The 25,260-nt window shown below is 43.0% G+C and overlaps 1 protein-coding gene across 1 annotated transcript in view; it reads right to left on the reverse strand.

Moving 5' to 3' along the window:
• Positions 1-346: 346 nt before the first annotated feature.
• The window catches only part of LOC115365573 (titin homolog), a 29,470-nt gene continuing 4,556 nt past the window's right edge, over positions 347-25,260 (reverse strand). The window contains exons 4-13 of the mRNA XM_030060656.1: positions 25,124-25,214; positions 21,163-23,961; positions 19,229-19,354; positions 5,948-6,063; positions 4,478-4,646; positions 3,996-4,161; positions 3,038-3,171; positions 2,624-2,766; positions 2,271-2,351; positions 347-2,129 (exon numbers count right to left, since the gene is read on the reverse strand). Of these exons, the coding sequence (XP_029916516.1) occupies positions 2,279-2,351; positions 2,624-2,766; positions 3,038-3,171; positions 3,996-4,161; positions 4,478-4,646; positions 5,948-6,063; positions 19,229-19,354; positions 21,163-23,961; positions 25,124-25,214 (3,817 nt within the window). The 3' untranslated portion in view covers positions 347-2,129; positions 2,271-2,278. The remainder of the gene's footprint in view (positions 2,130-2,270; positions 2,352-2,623; positions 2,767-3,037; positions 3,172-3,995; positions 4,162-4,477; positions 4,647-5,947; positions 6,064-19,228; positions 19,355-21,162; positions 23,962-25,123; positions 25,215-25,260) is intronic.

The following is a 25,260-nucleotide window of genomic DNA, read 5'->3' on the forward strand; positions in this document are numbered from 1 at the left end:
TGTGTTATCATCATAAACATCCAACATAGAAAACACCCTCTAGTGTCCATCTTTGACGACTTTCTTTGAAATGTAACACATAATAATTTAAAACATAGAGAATAACATTTTCACTGCATCTTAATCTCAATAATCAGATTATCCACACCTTTTCCAAAAAAGTGTGTAAGTTCCTTAAAATAATAATTATAGGACTGGCTTGTGTAACCAGGAAGCTGACCAGGAGGGCTGGATTAAAGCATTTGAAGCAGCAGCCTGAATACTGCATGAAAAATCAGATAGAGAACAAAACTAGAAGGTATGCAGGAAGAAACTCAGCCACAGAGTTACCATTCGGAGTCCGTAATTCAACTCAAATAAATTTTATTAAGAATTTACACTTTAGGACACTGGCCATTACAACACAGTGCAATATACATCTTTTACTTTCAAATAAAAAAGGACAAACATAGGACATAAAAAATAAACCCTCAAATTGACAAAGTTTATGACAAAGTAAAATGTCAAGTACAGACAAACCGGGGATAATGACTCCAAAGATTCAATCGACAAGTCCGCTTGCATTGCAATAGCATTCCAATGAGGCTACTCAAATACAGGAGGCGGGACATGGCCAACAAAGACGGGAGGGGGGGCAGAGGTCAGTGCTGTAGTGCATCAAGTGACAAAGTGCTTTATGGACACAGAGCAAGTGGGCGCATGGCAAACACAAGGAGAAAGACCACAGTCATGTTTGAGCTCCTTTAACAGGTGCAAATAGTCAAATTTTGTTTGGAGCAAAACAGAGAGCACAGTGTAGCCCTCTTTCAAACTATGTAGTGAACAAATCATCCCTCCACTGGAGTAGAGTAAGCCATATCCCAAACACTCTTGGCCAGTCAGCGTGCGCAAAGCTTAGTGTGGGAGCAGAGATTGTGCATGCACATAAATGGAATAAAATAGAGGGGAAATTGCACATTTGTTGGAGATAATAAAAAATATAGCAATACATTCTGTCAAAACATAATCCAGGGAATCCAGAGGGGTACAAGATGAACGTATGGCTCATAAGGGATGCATACAGGTACGACATTGTCCTTACAATCCTCGTATTCATTCTTGCAGCACAATGGTGACCTGCTGGAGGAGGTAAGGTGGAGAGGAGGGAAGACAGGCGGACTTAGTGTGTTCATTCAAGATTGAGGAGTGTGTGTTTGTGCTGGAAAGGAGGGTCCATGATTGAGAAACTCGCTTGGCCAAACATCCCCTGTCCTTATTCCACAAATACTCGGACACAAAAAAAAAAAAAAAAAAAAAAAAAGTTCTACGCAGCAACTGTGCCACTGTTAGGTTGTGAAGTGTATCAAAGTAAAAGGCTCCAGAGCCTCTATTGTAGTGATGCTTTTTTAATCCTTTTCAAATCTAGCACTGTCTCTTTCAAATCAATGACAATACAAATATAACATTTCCTGATTACAGATAATAACATAATATACAGTCCCGCTGACAATCAGGTGAGCGGTGTTTTGTTCTCGGTGTTCCTAGGAGAAAAAGCATCAGCATCTGAAATGTTATCCTACAGTATGACAATGCTTGTGTGGCTACCATCAACAACCTCCAGTGATAAGAGAGAAATCCAATGCACAGACACCGACATCTACGTACTAATAAAGTAAGAAAACTAAACACATATATCTTGTAGAGGACTTGGATTGCCCTCCGGTGTATACTGAAGCACTTTCAGGTTAAGAGGTGCCGTGGTCCCACAAGTTAACCGTTTCCTGAAATGCGACCTGACAGGAAGTAATTGAGTTTTCTCCTTTTCCCACGTCTTCTGGTCCCTATCGGAGTAAAGTGTCTATTTGAAGTCCCTCCTGGTACAGAAGAGCTTCTGGAGGATCAAGCGGTGAAATGGACAAGCAGAGCAGCCTGATGTTTTTCTCTTTGCTTGTTTTTTTTTTCTCTCGTAAGACTGAGACTCTCAGAAAAAAGGCACCATGCACGTGTATGTGACCCAGTTGGGCAGACAACAAAAAAACAAACAAAAACAAAAATAGGAAATACATCAGCAGCGGTACATTCTATTCCCATCTTCTCCGGGTCAAAGGTTAAGGCTTCTATTTCATACATATTCGTCTGTTTAAGGCCACCTTGAGGGGGAGACAAAAAAAGGAAACTGTCAACACAAGTGTCACAAGTGCATACAATGCAAACAGAGTCAAGCTCACGGGTTGTTTTTAATGTCAACGTGCATGTCAGCACAGGGAGAGGAAACTCCAAACCTTGCTCACCTTCTTATTTAGCTATCGTTTTCTATTTGACTCAAGCGCTTCTTAGTCTTCAGCTCTCTTAACCACTGGGGAGAGTCCTCACTGATGAGAGAAAACACAGACACCAATAAGTGGAAGGTCACAAACAATTAAACATGAGCTGATTTGTCTGATTCACTTACATTTCCTGGAAAAAACGGTGACCTCGACGAGTCGAGAATTAAAATTACAATCACTAAAACCTTGACATAGTTGTAGACAGTCCTGCCACTCCATCGAACCCATCAAATAAATCAAGTCAAATGTCACTTTCATCGGGTCTTTAACTAATAATTCTTGGAGAAAATCTGTTCTATCCAACTAGTGCCACTTACCCATTTTCTTTCCCACCAGTAGGGGGCAGTACGCGTGCTGCCCGTGGGAGGAAGGGGGACTTGGGAGAGCGAGACAGCTGGGAGGCGGAGGGAGCAGGTCCATCAGTCTGATTGTCAGAGTCACCCCTCTTCTTCAGCTGGGCCTGGGAAACAGAGACACAGATACTAAACAATATACAAAAAAAATGGTGCAATTTTGTGTGTAGTTCACCTTTATTGTCTGCGTCAACATACAGGGGCACAGAAAAATGAAAAATACAGGTACCACAAGACAAAACGATACAAAACAACAACATGGGTCAACTACATAATATTCAGACAAAACCAATGATCATGTAGGTTATTTGGTGGATTCTTTAGGTGGATCCATGTTTGTAACGTCTGATTTAGACAGACCAAACGCTGCTGGCTCACCTTTAACGCTGAAGGGTCCATCCCAGGGAACAAGGCGACCCTCTGAGGCTGGGAGGCAGCAGCAGAACGGGGATCAACTCCTCTGGCCTGCTCCTCCGAGTCCGAGTCCTCCTGCTTACTCTCAACCTTCTCCTCTGTCACAAGGAGAACGGAGAGAAACCATTTCTTCATTATTATGTGCAACAAGGTTGTGAGTAGGATTATACTGTTTTGATGTAGAAAACAAAAACAAAAAACAACTATTGAACTACTCAAAACTAGCTAAAACTCAGCAGACCAAAATTTGGTCATCAGGGATCTGAAACACAGACCAAAAGTACACACTCTTGCTTATGATTACAATTTTGGTGATTTTCATGTTTTACCTTGAAGTAAAGAATTACATGCTGCTCTTTAATTCGCAGACAGAATTTATTTAAATTTAAAAGCAAGTCATGTGCAAATTTCTTTCACTTTCATATGACTTGCTACAATGTTGTTGAATTTCCATGGTTTAATTAAATATAGCTTTTCTTCCATTTTCCCCCCAACCACAATTTTAAACACCTCAGATTCAGATATCTTACTAAAGTTTATGTAGGCCTGTACGCAGCTCGTAATTTCCAGAGATGACTTAGAGTCGGCCTTTCAGTATGACAAAATCAACTCCTTGACTTGTCCCAAGGATCCATTACATTTCTCGACTTTCCCTGCTTTTCATATTCCATGACTTTCCACAAACTTCCTATGAGCTATTCAAAGTCGATTTGAACAACAAAATCACACTTCTGAGTATTTCAGTTTCACCTGAACATATTTGTGATTGTATATTTGTGAATACAAAAGCATCATATCAGAACACCTCCTGTTGCCTGATACATTGTCCAGATTTCCTCCAAGGTTTTAAACGAGTCACGGTTGACCTCAAGATGCCAGTAAATACAAATAAACTACAGTGGGGTCTTGGGGCGGTGCTGACCTGTGGAGTCTCTGTAGCGCCAGTCCTCGGTGGCTCCTGCCTCTCCCTCTGGAAGCACAGCAGCACTGAGGTGGGCCGCTCTGGAGGGCCGTGACCGCGGGCCTCGCTTCTTCGCCAGCTGGGCTCTGGAGCGGAGAGCACTCGTGTCCAACAGAGTGGTCGTGACCTGAGAGAAAATATATTGATAACCCATTATTATCAGGTAAAATATAGCATAACAGAAGAGCACAAAAAAACAAGCAATCTTTTTGCAATGAGCTACAGACCTAATTAATGATTTGTTTTTTGGTTTTTTTACCATATGATGTGTAGACAATTATACACGACTCTTGATGACCATCGTGACAGAGTAAAATTGGAAATCTTAAAACACACACACACACACACACACACACACACACACACACGCACACAAAATCTTACGATACGATAGGCCGAGTGAGATCAAAGAGCTGAAGTGCGGGAGCTCAGGTGAGACTTACATCTGGCAAAGGAGGGAATGGCTGGCTCTCAGGTGGGGACAAGGGGGAGAGGCCATCTGGGGTGTCGAGATTCAAAGATGGAGTGTATTCGCCTGGTGTGTGGGGAGGAGTTGGTTTCCTTGGCGATGGGGTGAGGTTGCTGTCTGAGGTGGGTGTGGCAGGAGACAGGCTAAAATAAAGTGGAAAAAAAAAAGTTAGAAATTATTTATGAACCACCAGCACTAGAAATGATTGCTTGCTATTTCCACGGTTTCAGTAAGAGCCTGAGTCATATCAAACCTTTTTCCCCACCAGACCTGAAAACAGGAACCTAGCAACTACACAACTTCAAAGTACAAGCCTCCGGTTTCACCACATCAGGGCTCAACAGCAATGACTCATGTACATGCTGTTACAGGCTGCAATGTTCATTTCAAAGGAAGGGTTTTGCCTTATGTGTGAGACAATGAAACCAAGCCAGCACAGCAACACAAATGCAAACTTAACTGATCAATTCTGAAAATGCTGTGGGACTGCTTGTGTTGCGATGTGATGCTCCAGCCACATGAGGTCAGTGACAGACTGCATTGAGGGAGTCAGCGATGTAACTGCTTATTAAATCTCTCTTGTTGAGGCAGCGCTGCTTTATTAGATTGTCCATAACATAGACAGATATCAGATTTATCCACCAGGATGCTACTTGACAAGAGCTCTCAGTTTGCTGCAGGTGTTCTGAGGCTGCAGACATTTACTTCCCATAAGCACTCGCTATATTTTGACACTTCATCACTAAATGCTTAATTGACAAAATAATGGACAGATTAATCGGCAGAGAAGAAGCTGCAGCTTCAGTTGCAGCTCTATTATGCTGTAAAGTAGCTCGTGATATGACGCATTTACCCATTCCTTACTCAGTGTTAACTAGATGGTTCAGGAATAATAATACGTCAACAACAGGATGCAGTGTGTAAATGGTCATGACAAAACTCTGCTAACAACAGACTGCAAGCAGCTCGTAGCTCCAACCTTTAAGTGAGGCTGCGTCTGACGCAGTGCCGTCTGTGACTTTGCCCAAAGGTCAGTGCTGCTTCAGGAGGAGACGTGATAGAGCACATCGCTTGTTATTGTTCCATCCATGTGATGCTATCCATTGATCAGAGTGGTTTTACATTGCTCAGTCTATGCTATATATATGGACGTAGGGATGAATCAGCAAGATTTGGAAGGTCATCATTGCACACTGGGGACAACAGGATCCCAGGAGAAAGCCTTCTCCACCATAACACACTGCTGCTCCTGATAGTGACTCAGCATCATCATTTATGAACAAAGACTATAGGATATGATCAGGTCTGCAAAAAATGCAGGAAGACACAGGAAAACGATGATAAACAATGAAAAAAACAAGCGACAAAAAAGAAATCCCACATCAGAAAACTGTGCGTGTGTATGTATGTGTGTGTGTGTGTGTGTGTGTATATATATGCTTACCTATCATCAGTGCGCAGTCCTGTCTCCCACGTCCCGTACTGACTGTCAGTGTCATGGACCGGTGTGTCCAAGTGCTTCTCCTCCTTGTCACTACTGACACTCTGCTTCTGCTGCACCTGAGAGGACGAGGGGAGTGATTAATAAAATGGGATGGAGCGAAGTAGAGCTGAATGGTATGGCAACAAAATCATGACATATTGCTATTTGAAATGCAGTTTTAGTGGAAATGATCATTTTTGTCTCATAATTTTTTTCTTCTTATTTTTGATTCAGATTCAGGTTCTTTACTGACCACACAGTCAGGCTAGTGGAAACAGTGGTGATGATGGTGTCAGTACCAAACCACCATGGTATCTGTAATGTGGATACTGCACTTGAACATATTGTGATTGAAATTATATTTTAATAAACTGTTCAGTCCTACACCAAAGGCAGCTGGAGTGATGAAAGCCTCTAGCATGAGGCACCAAAAAGACCAGCTGACAGCTCTCTTATTCTGTATGTAACCACAGTCACCGTGTGCATTGCAGACGGCTGGAAAACAGTCTGTTAAGTTTGGTAAACATGTGAATTGTCCTTTTGCATTAATATTGCCGAGCAGTTTATATAAATTTGCTTTGCTTTGCTTAAACGTGGTTTGATCAGCATGTACAGTAACCCAGTGATTGATGGAGTAGTGGGTTAATTGTTCTCATGCCTCTTGTTGGCCAGCCAACAGAGCTGCGGGTGGAGCTGCATTGTGTGGCAGTACAGTGGCCGGCAGTGGGTAAGATGGATAATGAGAGGTAATGGGATGAGCTCACAGAGACAGGAACAGAGCGGGAACAGAGGCGGAGATGGGTAGGTGGGTGATTGAGAGTGTGTTTTTGCTGTCTACTGAACCATGATGCTTTTAATGAGGCTCCTACAGAGGGCACTCTGTCCTAAAACCAAACATTTGCTCCAGAGGAACGCACGAGCATGAACCGACAACCCTGGCCTATAAAAAAAAAAAAAAAAAAAAAAAAAAAAAAAAAAAAAAAAAGGAACACACACACTACAAAATCCTCCTTCTGTCCTCAGATGTTGCCTGAGGGGTTGACAATGAAATGCAATACACCTGAGTATGTAAAATTTTGTGCACTTTCCAAGAGTATGAGAGCAGCTCACTAGTGATGTATCCAAGGCCAGTGACTGTACATCAGAGCTCCTTCTTAAGCTTCATGAATGCTCTCCCTGTTCTCTTTGTGTGAGCAACATGAAAGACACAAAGGTAAACTAAGTGCAAAAGGAATGCAGGAGACCATGAGATAGGAAGAATACTACAGGCAGAGAGTGAGAGAGGGGGAGCACGATATAAAGAGAGAGCAAGAGAAAATAACAGTGCAGGATGTCATTCATCAGCTCTGTGTTTCCTGACAGGAAAATGAAAATAGAAAACAACAGAGAACAGTGAAAATGGCATCTGAGAAAGCACTTGTACTCAAGTGCATCCTCTTCTCAAGGATTTACTGCAATCACACTTCGTTAAAGAGGATGTAACACGACCACATACTTGCCCACAAATCCACACTGATCAACTCAGCTGTGAACACAGCCCAAGGCCAAAGTCCTTATAAATGAAATCGCAGGTATTAACATGATGAACCTGCACCAACATCCTCAGGCTATCTGGATGTATTGGCGTTGATTTACACAGAGTAGATACATGTATCGGCCTTCCACAAAGACTAAGCTTGGTCAAACTGATGTAGATACATTTAACCTGCACTACTGGAAGATCAATAGGGTGTAGCATGTACAACTTTTTTTTTTTAAGTGTTAATGTTTCATGTCGAGCACAGCAGCAGCAGTTTGGTAATTCTTTATGTGACAATATAATCAATTCTGAATCAGAGGTGATGAATGTACCCCATTCAAATAGGATAATTTACAGGACTAAACATGCAATAAGTGAATAAACATGCTCAGCAAATGTGCTGATCTGAACTCCTATTCCCTGAGTGTGTGTAAGGCAACTCAAACACACCCAGAACACACCCTTGCTTGATCAGCATAGAGTAGCAAAGCTGCCTTGGTTGTAACATGTTGAAGACAGGTTTCTTTACACAGTAGCAACAAGAAAGACTAAAGCACTCTGCCCAAAACAAAAGTTTAACAGCCATTATTTTACTGGATTATTCATAACGTCACACTATGCACTATCCAGTAAATTATGGGCTTTTAACACCATCAGTGACAGAGCACTTAGGCTATTTTCCCCTGGTTTGATTTTTGAAGCGGTCTTCACTATGTCAAGATTAAGTTAGTCACCTATCAACTAAACAATACCAGAGCAGAGTTTAAGCTTTCAGATGTGTCTAACTGTTCTGCTGAAAAACCTTCGACAGTCACAGGATGTAGGCTCAGCTACCAACAAGGCACATGGATGACGGATGGATCATGAAAGTGGTCTATCAAGCCAGCAAAGCCCAGTCACGGTGATTTAGAGCTGTCGGGAGGCAGACTTTTCCTTAATAACATTAGCTATAGCCAGCCTCCCTGAGACGACGACAGGAAGGGTGCGTCAGGGGAAACGATAGAACAATGAGCGGATGAATGGAAGGATGAAGGAGAGAAAGGGCTGATCACTGACGGGGAACGATGGATGATATGACACATGAGTGAGGAAGTGGCTGGATGGAGGCCTTGGAAAGTTCTGATAGAGAACAGGCCAATCTCCGAATGCCGAACATATCTAAATGACACTCTCACACGGGACAAAGATACAGAAGTCTAAGGATTGCTTTCCAAACCTCAACAGTAACATGCAGAGTGAATTACTGCAGCGCTGTTCTGTGAAGAGGGAAGTGCTGTGCTGTAACACGTCTAACAGATGGTCCTACCTTGGAGCAGAGAACACAGACTGAGCAGCGAATGTGTTTACACGCACACAGTATTCCAAATATAAACCTTTAACCCAGTTAATCTCAGTTTCAGGCTAGCTGAACGCTCTTTTTGACTACAGGAACTTCGAGAAGCGTACCACGCTGTGAAACCTATTTCATGGGTTCTTGAATTGTTTCTTTGGGCTACAACACAGTTCCAGGTCAAGCTCCTGGAACCTAATTTCAGCCCTGGTTGGGGAGTGGTCATAAAATCTGAATAGCTGGAACCTTTAGGAGGAGCTAGCAGTGCTGCTGATCTTGACTGGCCAAACACTGACATAATGATACTTCCGTAAACACAAGCCATCATCACTACAATAACACAGCCATTAAAACAGCCAAAGTGTGAAAACAAAAATCAGAACAACAGAAACTGCAAGTTGGACGAATTAAGTGGTGCATTTTCTTTTCAGCATTTGGGGAGGAGAGAGCATTCAATGGGAGCTTAACAGGGCAAGCAGAAATGATACTAGAAATACACTTCTTACATTTTTTCATGTATGGCTCTTAATGCAGTGGAAATGAAAACAAAAGCCAAGCCACAACTGCACAGGTTCCATAAAGTCCCTGGTTACCCATGGAAGTCAAAAACAGCTTTTAGTCACCCTGGATGGGTGCCAGTTAAATGCTTCAAATAAGAAATGTAATATCTTAAATATCCCTATATTCACAAATAAACAATATTCTGAATATTGCCTTAGATAAACATTTTACAGACAAAAAACACTGATAATGATAAAAACTACTGCCGTTACAAGAAGGTGTCTGTAACTGGGGTGTGACATAAACATCTCATATACTATTAGACTATTAATGTGCTTGTAAACATATACAAACACAACAGAGCACAACACGGCAAACCAGCGCCCTCCAGTCTCCACTCAACTGTTCTAACCAAACTAGCTGGGATGCAAAGTGGGAAAATATGCTCTGCATGCACTCATGGACATTGTAGTAATAATCAAAAACAATATCTGAGATATATTCAAAACAACTGCTCCCATGAGCACTAATCTCATGTCAACAAATGGGCATTCCAGCTGCATGTCAGAGGGCTTACAATAAGACGACCTCTGAGGAAAACTGAGCAGCACTTTGTTATTCTTTCATTACATAAGTGGAACATACAGACAGGGGCTCGACGCTGTACAAAGCGCCCGGTAAGAACAGAATGTCAGTCTGTAAAAGCCTGACTTGGCTTAGAGACCACTGGACCCGATGTCGACTGGATGTTGTCATGTGGCTGAGGACTGAGCAGAAACTTCCTTCACAACAAGCATGTTTTCAGTGGTGTCAAAACATACAGCTTTCTGAGAATGTTTAAGATGTTGAGTCATTTTATGAGTTTGTTTGCTGACCATTGTCCTGTATTGTTTTATGGATATAGGAAGACAGAAGGTTACATGTGATAGCCAGCAGTTACTCACGCTTGGAGAGTGTAGCATAACAAAATGATCTGAGGGAAAACTGCAGTCTATTTTTTAAATGTGTTTTCATCTGGCATGTAAACTGTGGCAAGGAGTGAAAACAAGTCGATTCAGACCAAAGAAAATAAACTGTAGGTGTGATCACACCCTTATTCTTGAGTAGCAAGTGGGCTGCTGGACAGGGTCACAGGATTATCTAATGTGTGTGTCTAGCGAGCCAAATTTTGCCTAATCTAAACATACAGGAAAGTCTGTTTGCTTAAACTTGTTCATTGCAGGATCACATATTTATGCAGATCACATGAGGGAAATTTCAAATCACGTTTCATCTGAATACAAAAACACAGCCTATCAAACTCCAAAGGCTATCAAACACCTTCTAAATTGACTGGTCTCACCATCGACTGAAGCTCAAATGACAAAAAACAGAAGCATATCATAAATTATTTAGCCTGGATGAAAAACGCTATAAATGTGATGATTCTGCATTTTCTGTGAACTAGCTCTGAAATCTATTTTATGTATTTTCTATTGTACATCAACATTATTAATATTGTAATGCGGTTAATAGTCGGAATCTGCAACCAGTTTTTAAATGATGATCACGTCTGAATGATCCATATAACTTTTACATCATGCTGGCTTCATACTATTAATATGATCTTAATCCTTAAGGAAATCTGTCTCATACTGTAGTACGAGCAATCCATTTCAATTAAATACACTTAATTCACTCAAGAAGGATGGAGATTCTGCAGGTATAAAACAGACTGCAGTAAAACACATACTAAAGGATTTGGCAAGTTAACCAAGAAATAGAGTCCAGTTACAAAGAAAGTTAAATGCAACATCATGCAATTATATTCTTGTATAAAAAAACAAAGAAAACATGATTAAAACAGTCATAAAAGAAAACACAATAAAAATACTTTGAGAATTTGGAGTGCACTAGAAAAGAAAATGGTCCCACAGCCAACCTTCACAGGGACTCAATCAAAGACAACAATCGAAAGACAACATTTTATTCAAAGACGAGAAACTGATGAAACTACAGAACTACGGCCAAGTGTTGTACTGGGTTTGATGTCTGCTATGTGGGATTTCTACTAAGTGTGTGCAGCAGATTCAAAGTTTGCTGTTTGTAAAACATGCAAAGAAAAAGTTGCCTGTGGAGGAAATACGACAAAACCATCACGCATAATTATAATTGTCTGCCTATCACTTATAGAATGACACTGACTGGATCAACTGTGGATCGACTGTGCATCGACAGCGGCTACAACCAGTGTTTTCACTACAACTGAGCATCTCCTCTCCTGCTGCTGCTGTTGGTAATCACTGGCTGTCCACTAAGTTGACTGAGACTCAAGACCGTGAGAAATATGATGATTCTGAAATGTTCTCAGTGATAATGATTCCCCAGTCAAGAGAGCAAAACATGTTGTGCTGTTTAAAAGAGTAAACAGAGGCACTGTCGTGTCACAGATGACACACAAAGTGACCACCAACACCAGAGAACAGCATTTTACTGGAGTCAACCCACAAGTCAGGACAGATCAGGGATGAGGATCATAACCGGCTCCAGGTCAGAAAAATATTGGCGGATCAGGCTTATAATTTTAGTTATTCTGAGAGCGTGTCTCCCAAATTTGAAACATGTATGCAAGGCATTTTAGACAAATCCAATAAAAAATGACCGAGATAATAAATTCCAAGTCCCTGCCATAGGATGTTAGTGAATATGTCAAACTATCACCTCATGCCACTTTAAAAAGAATGGACAGTCCACTCCCACTTTTTCCTTACTGAGACGGCAGGAACACTGATAAGGAACAGGGGAGAAAATGTTCTGGTAGGATTCGAAACTAAACCAGCAGATGTTCATTTTGTCCCAGGAGGCAGTGAGGGTATAGTCTTCACCAATATGCAATTTGTAGACACACAACCCCATCACTATTTTCTCATACACAGCAAACCATGTTCTACACAAACTATCTCTGGACATACAAAAAGCCATTACAATTGTTTGGAACGGAGAGAGACGTGGACAGTCCCGGTCTCTCCACCCCTCTTTTGGCCACTAACTGGCTAGTTGGCTTCTGTCCATCACACTCAATCCATGTTAGTGGCTTCTCGTTCTCACTCATCCACTTAACACCAGCCCAGGGGAGAGCGGGCAGGGGAGGGTGACTGGGAGGTGGGAGGTGTCCTGTAAAGCTACAATCACAGTCGCTGATGTGTGCACCGTGCAATTCTAACCACTATTAAATTTCATTTCTACTAAGCCACGTCAACACAGCTGTCAACCGCACAGACGTCATGAAAACACATCTAATCTTTTGGCGTCGTGACTCATAAGGTGTTGTAAGGAGTGAAGCTGTTCAGCAAACAGGTGTAACTCGAAGATAAAAGCAGCACTGACTAACTTCAGTGCAATGTATCCATGTCCCTGCATGGATTTGTGACTAACAGGAGGCTCGGGAATAAGATTTTTTCAAACTGTTTTTTATAATCCCCCCAGGGTGTGAGTTCTAATAATTAGTAATGGGAAATACATTTTCATGCTTGTTTCAGTCCCTCAGTCCCTTGTTCCTGACCATAACCCCGTAAACTCTTGGCTAGGCCACAGAGCAACGTGCCCAACCAGTATCACAGCAGCTTGGCTGAACAAAGACAGACAGACAAAGAAAGGTCACAACTGCACCAAGGATAGCAGGATGAAACCAAGTATAGTGGCTGATGAAAGGAGAGAGATGGATGAGGTGCGGCAGGGGGGCGTGCAGCAAACACAACAGCCGGGAAGAGCACAACAAGGCAGACAGACACGTTCTTAACATGCTGGAGATGCTTGGCCAGAGACCCAGCTGTTAATAAGGGAGCAGTTGTGACACTACAAAGATGCATGTTGGACATTTAAGTAATAACGATGGTAAATAAGTATGGTATATATTTCTAGTGAGGAAAATATATACATTAATACATATTTTGGTTAATTTTGTGTGATGGCCCTAAACTGCTGTTATATTTAGGCTGTATTCTTCAGTTAAAATATAGGCCAGATTTGGCAGATAATTTATGATTAGTGCTCATAAATGTTATCATCAATGAGAATGTGTGTGTGTGTGTGTGTGTGTGTGTGTGTGTGTGTGTCTTACAGCAGTAGGGGTGTTGGGTGCAGTGCGCCTGCGTAAGGACAAGCGCTGCTGGCTGCGCAGCGAGAACCTGCGGAAGGACTCCCTGCTGCGGGAGGCCAAGGAGCGCAGAGAATTGGTTCTCTTGAAGCCCCCTGTCCCGTCCTCTCCCCTGCCTCCTCTCTCCAGCGTGTTGGATACAAAGCTGAGTGCCCCCTGCAGGGACCGGCGCACGTTTCCCACCCATCCAGACACCTGTGTGTGGGCCACTGACAGCTTGTCCCCCAGGTACTCCATCAGAGCCCAGTGCTGCCGCTGCCTGCTGTGTCACCTGCTGTCTCTCAGCTGAGCTGTGCCTCTTTGCTTCGCAGCAGCAGAGTCATTCAGGTCTGAGGAGGTTCAGCTGGAGAAGGGCAGCCCGGGGACACAGCCCTGGCTTTTCACTGATGTGTGTTGCTAGGTCAGTGCTGCAGCAGTGCAGTTGATGATAGGGAGAACACTGCCACAGCTCAGCCAGTCAGACGTTGTGATGCTGGCGCCTGCTGCGTACAGCACTGCAGCAAAGACAACACCGGCCAGTCGCTGGTGTTACAGGACGTAGCCTCTCCTCAGTTCTCAATGGCCTTTTAGCATTGTAGTCCCACTGGAGCCATCAGGACTGCATTTAAACTCATCACTGTCGAAGCTCCAGGCTGTTGGCTTGAAGTGCGTTGTGCTTTCTGTTGTCCGTTTCAGTGCATGCAAGATATGCTTTACATGATATGCCTACCACACTAACCAGCTGGGCATGTGAAAGGTTATGTAAGGTTCCTCTACGACTAAACCTTACTGACAAGTACACAGAGGACTGTTCTGAGGCTGCTTGAAAAGATGCTGTACTGCCTGCTTACATTTTTATCAACTATTGTTGTCTGGCGTCATGTAAACAAACAAGCAGCAACAAATCAACTGGAGAGGTGACATGCAATAATATCACATCCTGAATGGAGCATTCATGTGTTGCACAACAATCAGGTGTCGACCTTCATGATGCAGGCTGACTAAAAGCTAGAGCTAAGATTAACAACACAGAGGTTGATAATTAGGTGTACAACAGTGATGAGTGAAACCTGTGCCAACTCTCCAGGTGTGAGCTTGTCTGTCCTGATTCCAGCCTCAAACACCGCCAACCTGACAGCTGTCCCAGAGCCAGCGCTGCTGCGGATCCTATCACACCATACCAAGGTTAAAAGTGGAAAAATGACATCCGACACGACTACATGTCCACGGTGTCTGATCCAGTGTTGGTCCTGTGATGACGAATCTGCACGGAGGAACGATCCAGGACAGCTGGCAGTGGAGGGTGAGCTGCTATAGTCATTCCTATTCCTCAAGGAGAACCGGAGTGTAAGTCAGCGCAGTGCCAAATAGAAGAAGCAGGAGAGAGGACTGTGGTGGGAAAATCAGACAAGAGGCAGAGAGAGAAAATGTTCCCTCTCTGCCTTTTCCTACAGATACAGGCAGGTAGTAGAAAACGCGTCAGCCAGTCCTGTTCCTACACCCTGTGCTACAGGACTCACCGTTAGGGAGAGAATGGGTGGAGAGAGGGAGTGGAGAGAGGGAGTGGAGAGTGGTGAGAGTGAGTGAGAGAGAGAGAGAGAGAGAGAGAGAGAGAGTGAGAATGGGAGGTCCTTGATTCAGTGTGGAAGGGTGGGGGGTGTAGGGCTGGGGTGATATATGTTCTGCGGTGCTCTGACACTCCGGCCCATTTCTGTTGTAGCGCAGGACGGTGAATTGTCACTGCCAGCACAAGGGAGAAGGGCTACAGGCAACCATAGAGACGCAGGAAGAGTAATGCATATTAGCAGGTACAAAATAATGTCTAGATGTTGCTATTTAGCAGTCCCTGCCTCCCTAATCCAGGGAGAGTGCCTGAGAGAACGTGAAGGAAAGGAACTGTGACACAAACTGTGATGAGAATGAGCGCCAAGTGCATGCTGAGGAATGAACTGCATCAAACATACATGAGAGACAGACAGAGGAGTGGAGAAGATAGGTGTGGCTTTATGACTATAGTGGGATTGTGTTCCTGTGAACCGGTCTGACAGCCCAGCAGCAGGGAATCACAACACTCAACAGAGAGTATGTTCAAACATATCTATCTGAGTCTCATGCAAACAGGGCCAGAGAAACACTGGGCCGCCATCTAACTTTTTTTTTTAAATCAGTGCCACCCATCTGTTATTTCTCCATGAACACTGTCTCTGAACTTGGAAACAATAGCACCCCAGACGCACTTCAGAGACTGCAACTCCTCTCAGAGCAAACTGGGACACAGGGGCCTGTATGAGCTGCATTAATGTCCACACATGCCCCCTGCTGGAAGTCTTATGTGAAGTGCTGTGCTGAGAGCAAGTCAGTCTGCTGAAAGGTTCTCAGTTTCCGACAGAGCGCTCAAACACACCCTTCTCACATACTCCTCAGCCCTAAAATGGCTGCCTCTTCCTCCAGAGGATTTGGACTTATAAAAGGACAAGGAAATCGAGCCTAACAGTGCTAAATTAACTTAGCTGGTGAAGTGACATCTGCTGTGTTGAGTGGTAAACTACTGAAGTAATATTGTCACTTGGCCTGAAACATGTTGGGCGATAAATTACTATTATTTCAGTAATAATATTTGAGTTATTCTAGCTATTATTACTATTATGTATGGCTGGGCAATATATGAGAGATATCTTTCACCAAAAACCTTGATTACAGTATTGTAGGGATGACTGTTGGTGCTGTAATAAGACACAAACAAGATATTTCTGCTAAGTAATCATACTACTGTGAACAGATGACCAAGCAGGCAGAGACAAATAATAAAACAGAGCAGTCTAGAAAATTGCATTTCGTCAATGCAATATATCCTTTAAGACCGGCAAAAGACCCTTATGCCATATCATAATATTACAGTATCTAAAATCTCAGACGATATCTAGTTTCATATAATGATATCAATAAGAAATTGATATATCGCCCAGGCCTGAGTTAACATCATTACAACCTAAACTCCAAACTGAATTTAAATCATGCAGCGACTATATCCCACCACCATACACAACGCTGTTCTCACCATGATTAGCCGTCAAACTGAGGGAGCGAGCATAGCTGAGACAGCAGAAAAGTTTATAATGTGTGGCTGGGAATATTCCCACTAGGCTGATTTTATTAAGCACAACAGTTACAACAATATCAGACATCAACCCTTAGAAACGAGCCAAGCAATTAGTGGGTGTAACCAAAAAGCAACATAACAATATGGCGTAACCACTACTCACAGGAAGTAATAAATAAATTACTTTTGAGATGAGTAATGAATAATATTAATTGGCTGAAAAATCCCAATCCCAATCCCAATATTGAACATCATCCACCAGGAAATGACTCATAGCTGTGCATCACTTCCCCATTTCTGCTGACATCACCCGGGCAGCATGGAGCCACACGCTGTCAGAAGGTAGATTATATGGGCTATAGCTAAACACATACAGAGAGCAACTGGCTAGACTCAGTGTTAAGAAAAGACAGGCATGCTGCAGACAGAATAAAATCCTCTAAAGTAAAAGAGTTGTGCTGCCACTTACCCAGAGGCACTGAGGAGTCAGACAGCATGACCACATGTACAGCACAGCTCTCAGCCCAGAGCCCATCTCTGCTCTGTCCAACCCTCCAGCCTCACTGCCTCTGCCGTATCCCTGTGATGTCACTGGACAAGTATGAACTCAGGGCTGCGTGACTTTACACACGACTCCCAGTAAATATTAAGTGGGGTCTGAACGATGGACGTTTTATATTGTGATATAGACAAGAAAGATGAAAATTAAATCATATTATTTACACTGGTGATTGTGACAGATTTTGGCATTACTGAGATTAATTTCTCCAAATTCACCAAAAGATTTCTAAAACATACACAGGCTGGGATTTTGCTCAGAGATGTTGTCTTAATAACACAATGGAAAAATACATATACATAACACACATAATCATTCCACTGTGTTCAAGTGTCATTTTTTGTGCTAATCTTATTGTAGCTGTCAAATTGACAAAACTGATGCTCCTGATTGTAAAGAACTGATCATACCAACAGCATTTCTCAAATTCTGATTTGACTTACTCAATTTTGAACGTCTGCCAAAATCAGCCTGTGAGGGACTAATTCAATGTCTATGTGATAAATCAAAACCTATTCATTTTTACTCTTCGGTTTGTAAGAATAAAGTTCAAATTAATGCAGTCCGTGGTCAAACTCAGCTGTGATATGTGTCTGACCCCTGAACACCAAATGTCTCAGTAAATCTAATTGTGGTCACACCTTTCATGCAGACTAATAGAAACTCGCATGCCTTTTTTTGCAGTTGCGGGGGAAAACTATGGCAAAGCTCCCAAGCTAAAAACTAGACACAAACCACTAAAGCCAATAATAACTAACTATGCAGTGACAAGAGTAAACTGGGACTGGGCAATAATTTGATATATCAATATCATGATATAACACTAGATATCATCTGGGATTCTGGATATTGTAAAATTGTGATCTGGCATAAGTGTTGTCTTCTGGATTTTAAAAGCTGCATTTGAGTAAAGAAATGCAATTTTCTGAACGTGAACTTGAAATTGGACGATCATAGCTGTTCTGTTATTTGTTTTTACCTGCTTGGCCATCATATCCACATTACTAATAACTGTCAATCAAAAACGGCATTGTGAAAATATTTTGTGAAAACACCAATATTCATCCTTACAATGTTGTCACAATATTTCGAATGAGACAATTGCTCAAAAATACTGTTACATTTTATTTTGTCACTTATCCCTATATCACCTAGCTCTAGAGCAATCAATAGCAGGTCAGGTCTCAGCACAGTACGCACAGAAACCTTAAAATAACTAGGTTTAATAAAAGTTAACATTATTCCTTTGAATACACTGGAAAGACAAACACTCACACCACTGAACTACAACCACTAGATGGTGATAGTGACCTAACACTTAAGGTGACCTCATGTTTTGGGACTTTCCAGCTCCATGTCATGACAGTGTGCACTTACATTATGCAATGCATCTCTGGGCTCAGACTTTTAACCACAGTCTACACACAGCACTGTCACTGGCAAAAAGGCAACCAAATCAATCACTGCATATCAGATAAACACTGTGTGTTGGTTTAGATGGAGATGATGTGGTTATAAATATGCAGACACATTGTAGCTCGCAAAAGAACTGCATGTCTCCCCAGCTGCAGCACTTCATAACTTTGACCGAACCAGGCAAACAGTCATGCCAAGTGAGCAGTGTGAGCACTCATTAACCTTTTGACTAATCCAATCCTGAATTACAGGCTAGAGAAGATGTTTGGCCACCAGTTCCCTAAAACGTGAAGTGGGAGGGAGTGGAGGTGAATCACAGATGGTGCCTTTGACAGTCGTCACTGCTCATTATCCTCTGAGCTCGGCTGCATTCAGCTCTCAACTTTCAGTCAACCAACCGCATTCCTGCTCCATCCGATGCCTCTCTTCACTGCACACATGCAAACTCACACACAAGCTCATTCAAGCACAGGCAAACACACACGTAATTCCCGCCCCACTGGAGTGGTGTGTGAGGCACAGACCAAACGTAAACCATGACCAAAATAAAGGGCTCACAGCCAGCTATTACACTGAAGTGGCGTCAGAGGCGGTGTTTTTCCTTCTTGAATTTTTTTTTTTTTTTTTTTTGTATCTCACGCAGTTAGGACTTTCCTGGAACAGTTTTGTCTGTGCTGAGGAACCAAGCGGCAGCCTGACTCACCCAGCTGTGACGGTCCCTCTCTCTGTGGGCACTGCGACTCCTCATCCTGGAAAGATTTGCTTCCACGGCGCTGCTTGAGGGGGCCGACCGTCGCGACACGCTGCGGGACCGCATCCTGTTCAGCTCCTAACACACACACACACACACACACACAGGGGCACCAGAGTCAACTCCACATCTTCATCATGATGATGTGCCTTGTCTAACAGCTGCTGATTACACAGACAATCCTGACATTAAGTTCCATCTGCACCCTCTGTCCTGGATGCTGTGGGCAAATCCTCTGTGAGAGATATTCATCAACCACACAGCAATTTTGAAAAACCACTTTCAACCTCTGAGGTGTGTCAAAGTTGCTACTGTCCACAACTAGTGAACTTACTGCAAAGAATACATGATGAGATCAACCACACATTTTCAGTGTCAATTTTCAGATGTTTAACGGATAGAATTTCTATTTCATGCAAACAAAACAATTGGGAGTAACTGAGAACAAAGACACACAGCACATGCTCCAAACACACACACACACTTTTGACTGAAATTCTCACAGTGAGTTGACACTGTACGACAGTATTATTTACAGCTACATCAATTTATAGCAGGTGTTTTGCCGTCAAATTATTCAATGTTTATTTGCAAAATGTAGTTAACATTCGACTACACGCTGAATGTTGCTAGCTCGCTACACAAACTGGCATGGTCATTCGGTTTTGTTAAGTAGGAACTGATCATGAAATACTAACAAAGAGTCACAATAATGCTGATGTGAGCTAAGTGAATTTGTTTTCCAAAGTGATTATAGATTTTTACTGTTATTTTGTCCTGCACACCGAATACAGGGAAACTGCCATACAAATAGTCATATTTCAGGTAGCACATGAGGACTCCACTGTGTGGTGAGCACTAATAAGGAGCAAAGGTCTTGCAGGCTGGACGCTTTGTAATTCAGCCATATCATCATGTGGCGTGTAGTCCAAAAATCACTAATGAAAATATGAATAGGACTTGAAAACACAAACATAAATTAAATGTCATTACTGAATTTAACTTCTGGTCATAATTTCTTACAAAGGTTTACAAAATCCAAATTCAGAATCTTGTCATTTCTTTTGTGCATAGCCCAAAACTGACAGCTGTCTAAAAACATAAACATGTGGCCTTGTTAGCTGCTGACTATTGGGTAGCTAGTGGCTAAGTGACTAACTAGACTGCTGCAGATACATGTTTGGAAAAGTTATAAACTGCATTTCTTCTAAAAACTGCTTGATTTCCAAATATGACAATACTGCAAATAACCACAGGCCTGCTGGGCTGTATAATAATACCTGGATGCAAGTTAAACTAATGTATTAAGTCTTTTCATACATCACAGCACTAGTAGCTGGATGCACTTTGCAATTTCTCAACAAGTCAAGAGAATAAGTCTTGACCACTGCCTGAGGAGAAGGAGACACACTGCCAAATGGCTGTGTGAGGACTGCTGGGCTACTGTTGTCAGCCAAAGCGGAGATCATGCTTTTGTTTTTTTTTTGGCTCAACAATGCAGGAATACATGTGCTATGTGCCTGGGTGTGTCTCTTGGGAAGATCAATCCGAATTAAGAAGACTGAATTTAAATTGAGAAAACAAATTCACTTATTCTATTAATCTTTTAACCATAAACATAACAAACTCACTCAGCTGGCACTAATGTCTTTCCATACAGATGCTAATTGTCAAAACTGATTTTAACACAAAATAACTTTTTTTTAACATGGCCAAATTCTGTGTTGACTGCCTCAAAATGACCATGTCAATCTGATTTCAGTATACAGAAACTGACAAAAGGTGATTACAATTATTGGGCATAAAAGGACAAATTTTTGACATGAAAAGGCTCATTTTTGCTAATTACTGTCTTTCACATATCACACTGAGTATCTCTATCTCACCTGGGCTCCCTGTGAACTCCTGCGCTCCCAGACGTCTAATTTATTGTCACAGCGTTCTGGCTCTCTGGGGAGCCAGATTTGCTCCATGGGAGTGTTGGCAGTCTTGGGCTCTTCGCTGGAGAAATGGGACGAGTGCTGTTGTTGATCCGGCACACCTGACCAGCGCCTCTCTGGAGCCAGGAGCATGTCCTCATGCCTGAGAAGGAACTGCTCCACGCTGAGTTTGTTGGCAGGTTTCTTGAGTGGCTCAGCTCTGGCTGGGGGTCTGTCCACGGACATCTCACCTGGCCTCAGCTCCCACGGGTCCTGAAGTGACACTGTCCACGTGGGGCTCGGCCGGCCCAGTGAACTCTCTGGTGTTAACTTACGGCCACTGTCCGTCTCAGGGGTGAGAGGCTGTGATCTAGACCCACTCCCAGCCTCTATAACCTGAATACCAGCAACAGGAAACATGTCTTTACTGGGTGAGGGCTGGGTCTGAGTTGTGAAAGAGTCAATGTCGAGAATGGCAGGTTTATAAAGCTCGTCAGCTCTGGGAGATACCTGCCTCCATCGCGTTGCAGGGTCACTGTGTTGAGGAGTGGCTTTGGAAAACGAGTCATCACGGAGCACAGAGTCTAGATCCAGCACTTTGGGCCTCAGAGGTGACGAGTCCAGTGCCATCCTCTCCTGCTGCTCTTTCCTCTGCTTCTCTTTCAGCCTTTGTCTCTCTGCTTCCTGCTGTTTGGCTACCTGTCTCAGTTTTTCTGCTTCCTCTCTCATCATCTTGTCCCTCAGTCTCTGTTTCTCCAACTCTACAAGCTGCTGTCTCTCCCTCTCCCTCTCCACCTGCTTTTGCTTTTCAAACTCCGCGAGTTTTCTTCTCTCAATCTCCATCATTCTCTCCAACTCCTCCTTCCTCTGCTTTTCCTTCTCAAGTTCCCGTTGTCTTATCCTCTGGTTTTCCAGCTCCTGTCTCTCAAGGTCTAGTTGTTTCTGTCTCTCCCTTTCTAAATCTCTCTGCTTTTGTCTCTCCAGCTCTCTCTGCCTTTCCCTCTCTAACTCTTTACAACGCTCCTTTTCTATCGCCCTCTGTCGCTCCAGCTCTTTGTGTCTGTCCACTTCTTGTTGTATGGCCATCTGTTTAATTTTCTCTGCTTCCTCTCTCTCCATCTTCTCCCTAAGTCTCTGCTTCTCAAGCTCCAAGAGCTGCTGCCTCTCCTTTTCTTTCTGTTTCTGTCGTTCAAACTCTAAGAGCTGCCTTCGCTCCATCTCCTGTATTCTCTCCAGCTCCTCTGCTCTCTGTCTTTCTTTTTGTAGCTCTAACAGCCGCCTCTCCTTGTCCAGCTCCTTCTGTCTTTCTTGCTCCCTTTTTCTCTGCCTCTCCTGCTCCTGCTGTCTCTCCTTCTCCCTTTCCAGCTCTCGCAGCCTCTCTCTCTCCATCTCCCTCTGTCGTTCCATTTCCAATTCTCGTTGTCTTTCTTTCTCAAGTTGTCGTCTTTCTTTCTCAAGTTGTCGTTGTCTTTCTCTCTCAAGTTGCCGTAGTCTCTCTCTCTCAAGTTGTCGCTGTTTCTCTCTTTCTCTCTCTACCTCTTGCTGTTTTTCTTTTTCGAGCTGTTGCTGTTTCTGTTTTTCTAACTCACGCAGGTTCTCCTTCTCTTTCTTTTTTTGCCTTTCATATTCTCTCTGCATCTCCCTCTCCTTCATCCTTGCAAACTCTAAATGTGCCTGTCTCTCAGCTTCATGCTGCCTCTGTTTTTCCCTCTCTAGCTCTATTAACCTCATCCTTTGTCTCTCTGTTTCCCTATTTAATTCTCTGTGCTTTTCAACTTCCATCTCTCCCTCTGTCACCTGTCTGTCCCATGCCAATTCCCTCTCCTTTTCAGATATTAGGCTCTTCTCTATTGAATTTTCACTTTTTATAAAAGCTTCTTCTAATGAAGGATTTCTTCTTAATGGAACAACTTTCCCTTGAGAGCTCCAGTGCCCTGATCTCACAGAGAAATCATCAAAGGGCACTCCAACATCCCCTCTGTCTGCTTCTACATTTCCAGGCTCTTGTATTTGTCCAGTCAAAGCAAAGTAAGTGGCCCTCGGTTTAGGCGGCTCATCCATCTCTAGCATTTTCAAACGTTTGGGGGCTGCAGCTGCTTCCTCCATCTCTGCGTCTCTCTGCTGTTCTCTCTCTTTCTCCAAAGCCATCTGTCTGTCCCTTTCTGAGTCCTTTCGTAGATCTTCCTCTATTCCTGCCTCTTGCTCCAGGTCTGCAGTCCACTTCTGCAGAGCCCCGACTCTCAGGTATCGTGGCTGCTGCTGCTCAGGCATCAAACCCACAACAGGTTCCCCTTGGGTTGGGGCTGGCCTGTTCTCTTCTGACCGTCTGGAGCGTAAGGTCATGGCTTTTTCCTCCAACTGAGCCACGGGAATGCTTTTGCTCACTGCCCTGCTTTCCTGCACTGCGGGCACAGTGTCGAAGGAATGCAGCACCCGCAGTGGGCTTGATGGCGATACAGGCTCTCTGTAGGTGGCGGTGACCAGAGTTCCCTCATCCTCACCGTCCCCTCTCTTGAGTGGCAAGCTCCTGGGCAGGCTCTTGGCCTCATGTTTATGCTGATCCTCGTCCACCACCAGCACACTGTGCCTCTCCACCACATTCTCAAAAAGGGACGCTCGCACTGTCAGTACTGCACCGCCGGGACCACCTTCCTTGGGTGTTGCGTCCGCCGACTGTTCCACGGCCTCAGTGATCTGCACTTGGGAATCTCTGATGTCCTGATCCATTTTCTTTTGGTCCGTGAGGATGGATGCTGACTCCTCAACCTAAGAAAATTCACAGAGGTTTATTGAGAATTGTTAGATATTGCAAATTGTTTTTCATTATTTTTCTTGACCAGTTAACCTGACTTTTCCACTGTCTTTCTGTCATAATTTTAACACTAAGAATTTATTGTCTTATATGAATAAGTTGAAGGAATTGGAGCCTTAAAAATTATTATGTGAAAACCCAGGGATGAGTATTTGGTTTGACAACAGGAGAGAAATACAGGACACAAAGAAGTAAAAGTGACTGAGTGAACAACTGTCAACGTAGAAATGATATCCTCTTCTTTGGTGTTGGCCTCATAACAGTGGGTGTGGTGCAAACGTGGTAATCAAAGCCTCTGTGTGTTGACCTTTTCCCAGTGATCTCCTCAAAATGTTTCATAACCAAACGCCACAAGGGACGATTAATGTGCCTGCCTTCTTAGGTTTCACAGCTTTGCACATCTATGAGAGTGACACTCTTTTTACAGCAATGCCCCATTTCCTCAGGGGAAAATTTCCTGAAAAAACACATGGGTCTGAAGCAAATTCTGTAAGTGCTTATTTTTCTTGTGTCACCATGTGTTGTCCCATAAACATCGTATTTGACATAGCAAGTACATAAGCTGATATGTATTCGAATATCTGCCATTTGTTTCACAAAAACAAAGTGCATGTTGTCTACAAGACGAGACATAAAAGCACAAGAATGAATGCTATACTGCCATCCAGTTCACATTTATCTACTTATTTGTCCAAGGAAAATCTGTAAAATGCACATGTCCTCTGTCTTTTTTTCCTATCTTCTTGGTGGGTGAATATTTTGACTCATGTGTCACTATCACTATATCATATGGTTAGCCTGTCAGGTTCATCCAATCACCTGCTTTGTATTTCCGTAAATGCTCATTACTGCTGCCCCTATAAATTGTTTGAATCCAGCTGTTTTGTGAACAACCAAAACAAAATCAGAGCATGACTGTGCAAGGCTAACAGACACAAGAAACTTAATTAATTGAGCTGTTTAAAAAGCAATTTAGAGGATAACATGTGAACGAATTTCCCTGCACTGAGTTACAAAACTCGCCGTCACTTTTACTGTTATTTGCTTGCTACACATTTTCTGTGCTCAAAACAACCAAATTTCTAAAGTCTCAAAGAGATCTTAATTCGCCCTTACTGTCCTCTGAGGATCTTTGTCACTCTCATGGCGATCTGTTGCCTCACTGAAGGTGGGGCTGTCACGGTCTGTTGACCTCTCGGGGGTAAACCTGATGAAGAAAAACATACATCATACAAGACCATGAATGAAAATGG

This window comes from Myripristis murdjan, chromosome 9 (assembly GCF_902150065.1).
Source record: "Myripristis murdjan chromosome 9, fMyrMur1.1, whole genome shotgun sequence".
In the NCBI taxonomy this organism is placed as follows: Eukaryota; Metazoa; Chordata; class Actinopteri; order Holocentriformes; family Holocentridae; genus Myripristis; species Myripristis murdjan.